Source organism: Pyrus communis, chromosome 9, assembly GCF_041283825.1.
Source record: "Pyrus communis isolate YQ-2024b chromosome 9, ASM4128382v1, whole genome shotgun sequence".
Taxonomy (NCBI): Eukaryota; Viridiplantae; Streptophyta; class Magnoliopsida; order Rosales; family Rosaceae; genus Pyrus; species Pyrus communis.
In genome coordinates, this window is record NC_142573.1 from 13,709,390 (window position 1) to 13,721,401 (window position 12,012).

General features: G+C 39.6%; 2 protein-coding genes and 1 pseudogene across 2 annotated transcripts; 2 read left to right on the forward strand and 1 right to left on the reverse strand.

Moving 5' to 3' along the window:
- Positions 1 to 3,163: 3,163 nt before the first annotated feature.
- Positions 3,164 to 4,608, forward strand: LOC148694294 (uncharacterized; annotated as a pseudogene).
- A 1,636-nt stretch (positions 4,609 to 6,244) lies between these two features.
- LOC137739914 (F-box only protein 8) lies at positions 6,245 to 8,393 on the forward strand. The gene is made up of 2 exons (XM_068479660.2): positions 6,245 to 6,475; positions 6,717 to 8,393. Exon 2 carries the CDS (start codon positions 6,755 to 6,757, stop codon positions 7,994 to 7,996), a length of 1,242 nt encoding a protein of 413 aa, XP_068335761.2. The 5' UTR covers positions 6,245 to 6,475; positions 6,717 to 6,754; the 3' UTR covers positions 7,997 to 8,393.
- Positions 8,394 to 8,472: 79 nt separating this feature from the next.
- On the reverse strand, positions 8,473 to 11,684 carry LOC137739915 (uncharacterized). The gene is made up of 3 exons (XM_068479661.2): positions 11,389 to 11,684; positions 8,818 to 11,252; positions 8,473 to 8,702 (listed from the first exon to the last, which is right to left on the reverse strand). The coding sequence occupies exons 1-3, from the start codon at positions 11,477 to 11,479 to the stop codon at positions 8,622 to 8,624; spliced, it is 2,607 nt and encodes an 868-aa protein (XP_068335762.2). The 5' UTR covers positions 11,480 to 11,684; the 3' UTR covers positions 8,473 to 8,621.
- Positions 11,685 to 12,012: the final 328 nt, after the last annotated feature.

Consider the following 12,012-nt stretch of genomic DNA (forward strand, 5'->3'; position numbering starts at 1 on the left):
GTGTAACTTAGTACATATAATTTCTCTCATAAAACTAGTACATAGTTGTATAATAACCAACTTATTGGTAAATGGATCCTTTAAAGACATCAAATATACTCATCAATATTTGATTACCATGACCCCTTTGAAGAAGGATAATATATACTTCCCAACGAGAGAACGTACATATCTCACATCTTACAATTTGTATTTGGAGATTGCAAACTCTAAATGGAGTTGGTCTAAACGGCTAACTACCGTTCAATATTAATCCAACGTTGGATGAGAATAAGTGTTTAATTTTAAATTTCGTTGTTCTACTTTCTCCATTGTTACGAAAATTAGATAACAAAAATTAGCCTCATTGAGTCTCAAATTTTAGTGCTAGCAAGTATACGAATCAGATGATAGTATAGCTTTGAAGCACAAATATCGTCCCACAAAGATCAAATTTATTCTAAAGTCTTACTAATTAAATTGAAACAAATTGTAATTGAGAAGCTTTAACGAAAAAGAGAGAAAAGTTGAATTAAACTAAAAATGAAGTACGACTTGAAAATAAAATGCATGAAATAATGAAATTAAAAACATAAGAAAAATGAGACATAGGGCATCCAAATTCACTGTAACTGTAAGATCCCACATCGCCCAGGGGAGTGATCCTTATATGTATATTCCCATCCCAACCTAGCACGAGGCCTTTTGGGAGCTCACTAGCTTCAGGTTCCATTGGAACTCCGAAGTTAAGTGAGTGGCGCACGAGAGCACTCCCATGATGGGTGACCCACTGGGAAGTTCTCGTGTGAGTTCCCAAAAACAAAACCGTGAGGGCGCGGTCAAGGCCCAAAGCAGTATCGTGCTACGATGGGGTCGAGCCTGGGATGTGGTGGGGGCTCGGGGCTGGATGTGATAGTAACCATTTCTATTGAATTCCCTTAATAGTTATGCTCAAGTAGTTCTCCAATATTGATGATTGATTTTCCCCAAATTATTCAACGGCCATGGTTGCATCAAAAGTATCCTTACATGTTAACCCTCTATGGCATCTAGATGGATTTAAACAAGTGAGAACCCATTAAACTCTATGGAAATTATTGGAAAATTACATAAACCCTAATTGCATGGCATCTACAAATAGGTGTTTATGGTACCAATTGCAAGAAGCTAAACCCAAGTTAAGTCTGACATCTACTCTAACTTGCATCAAATCAACTTAACTTAAACCTAGATGGTGATCAAGCATCTAAATGAAAATCATGCGCATTACAAATAGCAAAAGATACTCAATATGGAATAAAAGCTTGATAATAACAATGCCACAAGGCAATTAAGTATTCATAATTAAGATACATCTTAGCCCTAGCAAAGAAAAAACTCCAATGTAACTCTTCCGCTTTGCCCTTCCTTGCCGCAGCCCCTACGTAGACTTGTGCGTTTTTTCTAGTTGTTGGCTGACTCACTCAAGAGGAGAATGAATCTCCTTATATTAACACCCACGGCAAGCATTGGAAATACCAAGAAGAAATGGTCAAAAAAATGACCACTAATCCTTGCTCTAATGGACCCTCAAGTCCTTATCAAACAAAATGAAAAATAATAAAAACTAATAATTATGTTTTTCCTAAAAGTCATTGAATAGCATCCTATGTCCATTTGATCTCCAAAATTGCTATGTTTCCGTTTCTTATTGTAATGCGTATGTCTTGACACAGTTATTTAGGCTCTTGCTCCATTGGAATTACTCTAGACACCCGAAAAGCTCGTTTTTCATTTCTTTTTCATGTAACTTCGGTATTGAATGCCTATAAAATAAATAGATTTTAGTGCATTTAACCCATTCATATAAACAAAATCCAAAGGAAATATATGATAATAATATATGAAAATACGACCACATCATCTTTCACAGTTGAATTAAGATTAAACAATCAGACGACCACAATTTTTTATTTTTTATTTTTCCAAAAAAGGGGACAAGTGGTGGCAAGTCACGGTTATTCACCCATTCCAAGAGTCGGAAAGACCACAATTTTTTTTTTGAATTCTAGGGTCTAGGAGAACAATACAATTACTTCTTATTATAATCCTTCGATCATTTTAATTGGGAGCAACTCCCAAAAAATCAGTATGAACTTCTCCCCAGTCTTATTTATCTCCTAAATTTCTTCATGAAAGAGAGCGCAAAATCAATATTTACAGTGTCAATAATATTACTATTTTAATCTTCTAATTATGCTAATATAAACAAATAAATAAATAAAGGAAAAAGCCAAGATTTGCCTTCTTAAGTTTAATCTCTCATTTTTCGAATTCGATACCAAATTAGGTTGCTCATTGTGTGGCTTAGCCGAACCCCCTCTTCCCTTAGTGTAAAAAAAAAAGTTTTAACGAAACACTCCAGGTACTATTCACTTTTAATGAAAATGACATTTTTACTCTAAAAAGTCACTCATGGAACACTTACAACATTTTTTTTTTTTATCTTTTTTATTAAAACTCAAAGTTTTGAAACCTTTTTAGTTAGTTTTCCTATAAAAAAAACACACAATAGAAGAATATAAATTTGGGTGTTGAGTAGAGCGGGAATCATTCTGCTCTAGCCTAAATCCATGTGTCATTCCTATATTGGGCCTCTTTAACTATTAGCCCACACATGGCCCAACAGCCCAAAACATGACAGGCACTTCTAGACGATTTATTACTTGAGTTGGTCGGGTTACGTAGCCTCCACACTTCAGTCCCTAAATCACAGAGAAAACAATTCGGCATGGAGTGATTCCAATTTCCACCATTTTCCTTATTTTTCCTGCGATTTCTGTTTGGGTGCTTAGCAAGATCATCCTGTACACTCTTCTTCACCAGGTAAAACACTAAATTTCCAGCTTTTTCCATTCATATTTTTAGTATACTTTCCAGAACCCTAAATACCAAACCTTAAACCCTAATTCTTCTCTGAAAAAACCCCATTTTCCGCTTCTAGGGTTCGGAAATTCATCGAGTCAATGTAGTTTCCTATATATTCTGATTTAGTTTCATGTTTTATTTTCTGATTCAGTTTTAGTTTAGTTTCTGTAAATACACACACACACACACACACACACACACACATATACACACACACACACGCTTGTTGTATGTATTGGAATTTGAAACCCTAATTGTATATTGATATATAGTGAGAGGAAGCAGTCGATTATTATACACAAGGCGAAATGGCATTGATGAAAATTGGCATCAACGATCTCCCTAACTTAGCATTGGTTGAAATACTTTGTTGACTTCCTAGTGGTAAATTTCTTTCTCAATGCAAGTTTGTGTGCAAGCGTTGGTTCACTCTCATCTCCACCCCTAATTTAATGGACCACCTTTTGCTTCTCCGAACTCGAAATGGAAAGAAAATGCTGGTGGTACGCACTTTGATAGACTGCAATGGGGAAGAATTCCTAACAGAGTTCAGTCTCCGTCATCTGAAGGGTTAACTCCTATGTTGAAAAGGCTCCAGAATTTCTACGTGCCGAAAAAAGGGCCAGTTGTTGTAGTTACTTACGATGATTTAATTTTGTGCACTGATGGCTGGTATTATCACAATGATTACTACATATGCAATCCGTGCACCATGGAATGGGTTGCTCTTTCTCCACCCCATACTCACTGCTTCAACATCATGCCAGTGCGAATCATCTGCGACAGGCCACCTAACCACAAGGAAGATGTTTCAAAAAAAAAAAAAAAACCATAAGGAAGACAATCGGAATGGGCATTTTATGCAGCTTAATGATCAGTATAGGTGCAGGGTTGTGAGAATTCTTCCTCCTAATGGTGAATTTAACTTTCACCCCGATGGATATTCCAACGATTTCAACGTGGAGATTTTCTCTTCGGAGACTGGAAAATGGAGAGAGTTAGTTGTCTCTTCCCCACAAGGAATTTATTATGATACGCTCGACAATATGGGCTTTGCGTACAATGGAGTGTTGTATTGGTCAGGTCACCGTGATGGCTGTTTTCCGGTTCTTGGGTTGGATCCCTTCACTGATTTATGAATGTAGTTTCACTGTATTTGATGTGCCTGTACATGAGAAATTTGTAGTTGAGTGCCCAACAGTGAGTGGAGGGTTGGTGCGGATGAGTGACTATGACAGAGTTACTAGAACCTTGTTTGTTTGGAATTTGAAAGAACAAGATGTTGATTCTATAGTCGAGGGAGATAGCAAATTGTGTTTAAGTAAACAGGAGGTTTATTCCCTAGACCGAAAAATGTGTCCGGATGATGCTGAAGTTGTTCAGAGGCTACCTTTCGACCCAAACAATGAGGATATTTTTTACCTACTGGTGGATGGTGATATTATCTTGTGCAAGATTCGTACAAGAAAGTGGTCAAAGATAGTTGAAAAGATTGCACTCAATGCCCCATTTTACTTCTACCCGTTCGTGCTCCCATGGTGGCCAACACCAGTTCCCAGATTACCACTCCATGCCCCGCCGTGGTGGAGGAGCTAGCAGCTCACCAGCATATGGGACGCATCAAAAGTACTAAACTCTTCTTTATTAAAGTTGGACTATTTAGCTTTGATATATTTTCAGCTAGCAGTAGCTGTGGACTAGTCTTAGTTTGCTGCGGTGATGTGTTTCTTTTTATTACATTTACTTGATCTACTGTGGCTTCAATTTATTCTATATTATATGCGCCGGTTATTTACTAAAGCGGAAGCTTCCCATCTATATCAATGTATTAAAAGGCGGAGGCGTAGGCAAGGCGTTCCATGGATCGCAACGTTTAGGTGTAAGGTGAAGATTAATGGGACCTTAAATAATAGGTGTTTGCTGAGAAAAACAGGAGAAACAGGGGACTCTTGTGGGCTTTAAAAATAAAAGAAAAACAGACTTGGCCAAAACACGTCATTTTGGGCTGTCTTTAAAAAAAAAAATTTCCTCTTCGTCTTCCTGATCGTCTTCCTCATGAGGACGCCGCACACCCTACAACCCTAAACCTAGATGACAGAGCCTTCAACTTCGATTTACCTAGACAACAGAGCCATTCGACTTTGATTTCGGGTCGCAAATGGACCTAGGAATGCTCGCCAACCGGCTTTAGGCGTGCCTCAGCCACCTAGGCTCGCCTTGACCACGCGTAGGCGAGTTTTCATCCACTCCCACTGGGCAGAGGTGTTATCATTCCTGCCCCACCTTCAAAGCCGCCTAGGTGCACGTCGAGGCGTGTCTTTTAAAACGCTGATCTATATGCACTATGTTTGGTGGGATAGGACTTGCTATATTGGTCATGATGTGTTTTGTACTATGCTTGGTTGGATTGGACTTGCTATTGGTTGTGTTCTGTTTTGGCTTCGATTTTGTTTCCGATTTCTGGTTTCTGGTGCTTATTGAGCTGTAGAGCAGGTCATGGTTTCCTTTGGTTTTTGGTTTGTTTAGCTGCTCTGGTTATGGCCCTCTTGTGGCCCTTGCAATTCATTTTTTTGTCTTCATGATCTTCTAGAAATCAGAGTGCAATTGAGGCTTTCGTAGTTAAGCGCCCGTGTCGTATTTTGTTTTAATTTCTTTTTTTAGCCGAAGGTATAGAATATCATAGATAGTCAAAGGAAGGAAAGAGTGGAGGAGGAAGGATGGAGAAATGGAGAATCCATGAAACCAAATTTTTGGAAAGAAAAAGCATTTCAACTAGGTTTCGGTTTTTAATTTTGGCTCCACTTACATTTTCTTCCACCTCCATCCCTTCTCTCATTCTTCTCCAATACACCCATCTTTCTAAAATGATAGAAACAAGATGGTTACCAAACGACCCTTAAGGCGTTAATTGCCGATCCATTTCTTTTATATTCTTTTTAGGTTGGAACTTCTCTACTAATTTGGAACGGGAAGTAAGTTTTTGAGGTTGTTTTCGACGGTAACGACGTTTGAGCAAACACAGTAGTGGGAGTATTTTTGGGGGATGACAAGACTTACTAAAGATGAAGAGTGACATTTTAAATCCTAACAAATTTTGAATTCATGCCGGGTACTATTTTAATTAAGGAACGGGTTATTTATGATCCGGTTTCATCCTAACTCATTATGCTGGATTTGTTTTCAACCGTTCAACTTTGATCCAACGGCTCACATCCCGTTCACATGCACAGTCCGCACTTTAGAAACCACGATGTTTTAAGTAATCTAATCTAAACAACGTGGACACGAGTATCTGGATTGGAATGCATAGGGAAACAAAGCCTTCTATTAAACTATGAGCCCACATTCCAAAGTAATTATCCAATCAATTCACATAAGGCCCAACAACCCAAATCAAGACACGCAGACGCAGTTACCTGTTGACGGTTTATTTACTTTTGAGTGTCGGTAACATTTTACCCTTCCCGAACTCCACTCTCAGAATCCGTAGCGAAAACAATTTGGCGATCGTGGGACTTTATAATCCTCTTTCTATATATTTCTTGCGATTTTGCTCAACAAAATCATCCTGTTCAATCTTACCGACCAGGTAAAACCCTAAATTTACAGCTTTCTGTTTAATCCCAATAGAAATTCTCCACCTTAAATCCCAATTTCTAAATTTACGGTTCATAAATCCATCGAGTTACAGCAGTTTCCTGCATATTTTGATTTAATTACATGTTTTATTTTCTGATTCTGCGTATGGTTAATTTGTTGCTCAATTTATTGTATTGAAATTTGAAACCCTAATTGTATAACTCTGATTGTATGTACATGTTGTTGTATAGTGAGAGGAAGCAGTAGATCGTTATCAGCAAGAGAAAATATGTCGACATTGATGAACATTAGTATTAATAATGTCCCTGAGTCGGTATTGGTTGAAATTCTTTGTCGACTTCCTTGCGCTAATTTCATTTTTCAATGCAAGTGCGTGTGCAAGCGTTGGTTCACTCTCATCTCCAGCCGTTATTTTGTTAACCGCTTTTTGCGTCTGCAAATTGATAACAAAATGCCGGTGGTATGCACTTTGATAAACCACAATGGGGAGGAATTCCTTAACAGAATTCAGCCCTCGTCGGAAGTGATACCTCATATGTTGAAAAGGCTCCAGAGTTTGCACGGTTTGAGTAAAGAGCCAGTTGTGGTAGCCACTTACAATGACTTGATTTTGTGCTCTAATGGCTTGTTTGATCAAACTGAATACTACATATGCAATCCATACACCACGCAATGGGTTGCCCTTCCTCGCCCCCGTCGGGGACGCGACACCATAGGCACCATGCCAGTGGGACTCATCTGCGACAGTCCTTACTATAAGGAGGACGATCAGAATGACATTGTGGAGCTTAATGATAACTATAGGTACAAGGTTGTGAGAATTCTTCACCCTAATGATGAATTTAACTTTGATCCTGATGGATATTTCTACAACTTCAAGGTGGAGATTTTCTCTTCAGAGACAGGCAAATGGAGAGAGTTAGTTGTATCATCCCCACAAGGAATTATATATGACACTCTCGATTATATGGCCTTTGTGTACAATGGAGTTTGTTACTGGTCGGGTCACCGTGATGGCTGTTTTCTGGTTCTTGGTTTGGATCCGTTTGCTGACCAGGAATGTAGTTTCACTGTATTTGATTACCCTGAAGACGAGAATTTTGTAGTGGAGTGCCCAAGCGTATCTCGAGGGGTTGTGCGGATGAGTGACTTTCACAGAGATACCAGAACTTTGTATGTTTGGGATTTGAAAGAAAAAGATGATGATTCTGTGGCTGAGGGCGGTAGCAAATTGTGTTTGAGTAAACAGGAGGTTTATTCCTTAGATCAAGAAATGTGTCCGGATGATGCACAAGTCGTTCAGAGGTTAAATTTCGACCCTAATGACAAGGACATTTTTTATCTAGAGGTGGATGGAGATATCATCATGTGCAACATTCGTACAAGAAAGTGGTCAAAGATTGTGGAAAACACTACACTCGATCGACCTTTGTGGTTCTACTTGTTCGCCCTCCCATGGTGGCCAACACCAATTCCTAGCCTACCACAGCCGGCCTCAGCTAGAGAATAGCGGAGGAACTATGAGGACTATTAAAGTACTAGACTCTTACTTTCAGCTAGCAGTGCACTTGTAGTAGTTTTCCGCGGGGCAACTTGTTTCTTTCAAGAAGTGATGTGTGACCGGCTCACTGTGAATTTCAGTTATTCCATATTATCCGCACTGGTTATTGTTTGCAGGAATGTGAACATCAGTTAAATCTGTGAATCTTGTTGCGTTGTGCTTGTAGAAATTTAGTTTTAGTGCTGCTATTGGTCATGTTCTTCTGCTTTGGCTTTGCTTTTTATTAGTTTGTTATGAATTTGTGGAGCCTTTTTTGGCTTTGCAGTACTTGTGGGGTTCTATACGCTCTTGAAGCGTTTTTGTATAAAACTTATAGTTGTCAGTGTCTTTTAAATGATTTTTATAATTTAGTGGCGTTTAGGAGGAGATATGCTGAAATATTGATGCAAATAAAAACATAGAAATGCAAATGAAGAAGAACCAAATGCTAAAAGAACATATCAGATTCTCTCTCTATACCAACTAGCATCACACAGCTCAAATGCTCCAGACACTCTTCAGTGGAAGAATACTGAACTACAAAACAACCTAGCTGCTGCGTGTTAGGTCGGAATATGGATTTCCGCCCGGAAATTCATGGAGACGTGACCGTTCGGTTACGAAGTCTGCTTGATCGCCTCAGCGGAGTTGTAACTTCTCCGTCTTTACCACCCTCCTAAATCGACACAGAGAAAGAACAAGAAATAATTAATTTTCATGATACGAATAAATTAGTTTCAAACACACATCTTCAATTTAAGCAAAAATTTCTGCAACCGAAAAGTTCTCACCTTTTTCTTCATGGCCATCTGAGGCGTACTAAAGCTTCCGTAGGAATGGGAATCCATGGACGAAAACTCTGACTCCGACGGCTGCACTTGAAAAGAAATTGACTGAGCTCTGCTCCCCAACTTTTTTGAAGAAACAGAATAGTTGTTTTCTTCACTTTCTGTCATCTTGTTTTTCATATCACAGGTCCTTAGAGAGCTGCTGACCTCTCCGACCACAAGGTCGCTGAGCAATTCAACTGTCGGTGCCTTGCTATGGAAATACTCTCCGGAAGCTGCCCCGGTTGAGTGCTTGGAAGACAGAGACATCCTTCTGAAAGATGAGTAAACATGCTCAATGCTGTCGTCTCCCCTACTAGGTAATGCCAAGTTGTATCTCTCTGCTGTCACAGGCTCATAATATGGCTTTGAGGGCGGAGAAGAACTGTTCCCGTTGATTTTCTTCTGCTCTATTACCAGAGGTTTAGCAGAAGGACTTGCCATCACACGAGAATTCCTTTTAGTAGCATTCCTTCGCTTAAAGCGAAACACTGACACCAAAGAGGCAACAATCACAGAAAATACGGAAACCCCAATAGAAGCTGCGTAAAATGTTTTCGATTTTATGAAATTGATCAGCTTCTCCCTCCAGTTCCCTTCTGCTTTTAAATCGGAAGCCTCATCAAAGCTTATATCATCGTTATCCATGGTCTCTGGTATAACAGGTTCAGCTGCCATGTTGGTGGAAGACTCTTCTGCTCCCTCCATTATTTTCTCAACTATTCCATCATTTTGCTCCGCTGCAACCTCTCCTTTTTCGAAAGCATTTGAAACATCAGACACTAAATTCTGATGATCAAAATCATCAGACACGGATGGTCCAACACCCTGCAACTCAGAATTCTCAACTATGTCACCAGAAATATCTTCAATATCTTCAAGTTGTGGCATCACCACTACTTCACCCAAACCATGAATTCCTCCTTCCTTTTCTTCTTCAATTTCTTCAGCTTGTGGCTTCACCACTTCTCTCATCTCATCAGCAAGTTCTACATCTCCCAAGTTCTCATCTTCAACCTTCGCTTCATCCTCAATATCTTCATCAATTTGCATCTCTTCTCCTTGAACGATAACCTCCTCGGTCCCCATTTCAATAGCTCCTTTAATTACTTCCACAAAGCCCGTATGTCTTTCTTCTTTTTGATCCCAAAGATTACCTCTACTTTCAAGTTTCTTCAACAAAGCAGCTTCAATTGTAGAGTTCTGAATGCTGCAATACGCATCTTCCATGCCTTCAAAGTGTGTTTGATGGTTCATTGGAGACATATATGAGGCAAAGAGAACTATAGCCAACAAAAGAAGCAAACTTTTTAATACCCCCTTCAATTTCCCGATCTTCTCTTCCTCAACCTCCGCATATTCCTCCTCATCGCTTTCCTCATCACTCCCCTCAACTTCTGCATCACCTGCTTCAATGTCTTCATCACTCAACTCAATTCCCTCATCTTCTTGCTTAAGAGTCCCATCCGGATGAGGCAAAGCCAAAGAACCAGGACTTGTAACAGCACCAACTTCCTCATCAGTGGCTTTCTGGTATTCAAAAGAACGACTATCATTCAACTCAATTTCTTCATCTTCTTGCTTAAGAGAGCCATCCGGATGAGGCAAGGCCAAAGAACCAGGACTTGTAAAAGCACCAACTTCCTCATCAGTAGCTTTCTGGTAATCAAAAGAACCACTATCACTCAACTCAACTTCTTCATCTTCTTGCTTAAGAGACCCATCTGGACGAGGTGAAGCCAAAGAACTAGGACTTGTGACAGCGCCAACTTCCTCACCAGTGGCTTTCTGGTAATCAAAAGAACCACTTGTACTGGTGCTGAACCCAACGCCATTTTCTAGGCCAAGAAACAACTCTTGCCGCCTGTTGGGCTTGTAGCGGAGGAACTGAGGCCTCGGAGAAAGGTAATTGGTTACCGGGTCATATGGCCTTGAAGCCAAATCATTGGAAAGAGCCTCATCAGCATCATGGGATTGAAAACTTGGAGGGGATTTTGGCAAGGCTTGAGACAAAGAATGATTAACATTATCAATAGCTATATGGGATTTTTCAACATGGGTATTCGAAAAATCTGGTTCAGAGGCCTCCTTTCTTTCCCCTAAGATGTTCTTTCTTGAAGCAAGGGCCCTGCTTTTGGAAGCTGCAGATATGGATATGGTTGGTGACATGTTGTTCTTTGTCGATGGTTTCTTGGGGCTCTGCGATTTTTCAACATGGATATTTGAAAAATCGGGTTGGGAGGCGTCGTTTCTTTCCCTTAAGATGTTCTTTCTTGAAGCAGTGGCATTAGATTTGGAAGCTGCAGATATGGTTGGTGACATGTAGTTCTTTGTCAGAGGTTTCTTGGGGCTCTGCTGATTGGAGTTGCCCACTTGCTGATAATATTGATCGTTTTCGTCTGCATATTCATGAAAAACACAAGTCTTGATAATGAAAAAAACTAAAACATCTAAACAATCAGAAGACTTCAAATGCTTCGTTTCGGATTCGGAGAAAACAGGAATTAGATACGGAGAGAGAGAGAGAGAGAGTACCAGATGCAGCGGGCTTTGGGGTTAGAGGACGCTTTGGGGGTGTCGATGAAGGAATCCTCCTCCATTCCTTATCAGAAGATTTTACCTCCATTTCTTGCACTATGTTTTTCTGGGTAAAAACTTTGAATTGATTGAGAATATGTGCATAATTTCTGGGGCTCGAAAGATGATATCCACAATGTACCAAAGTAGAGCGTTGGAGATGCGATATGACCGTTGGATGAAAGGTAGAGCGCTGGAGATGCGGCGATATGGCCGTTAGAGATTATAATATATAAATACAGAATCTACATTTTGAATTTTTGACCGGTGGAATGCCTGCTTTGCAACGGTACCAAAGTACTCTATATCGTATCTGACGTGGATGATAAAAAATCTTACCTATTTCTTTTTTCCTTTTTTAGATCGTTTACTTTTTTCTTTTTCGTTTTAACACTTATTATTAACTGTATTTTTTTCATTGTCGATTGTACACAAGTACCACTTGAACTTGCAAGCATATGCGCCAATATCACTTAATTTTTCAAACTATTATCAAGGGAATTATCGAACTGGGACTATACAAACCACCAATTTTGGTGCCATATTGACTTATGCAGTGTTATTTTGGAACCAATTTGATTC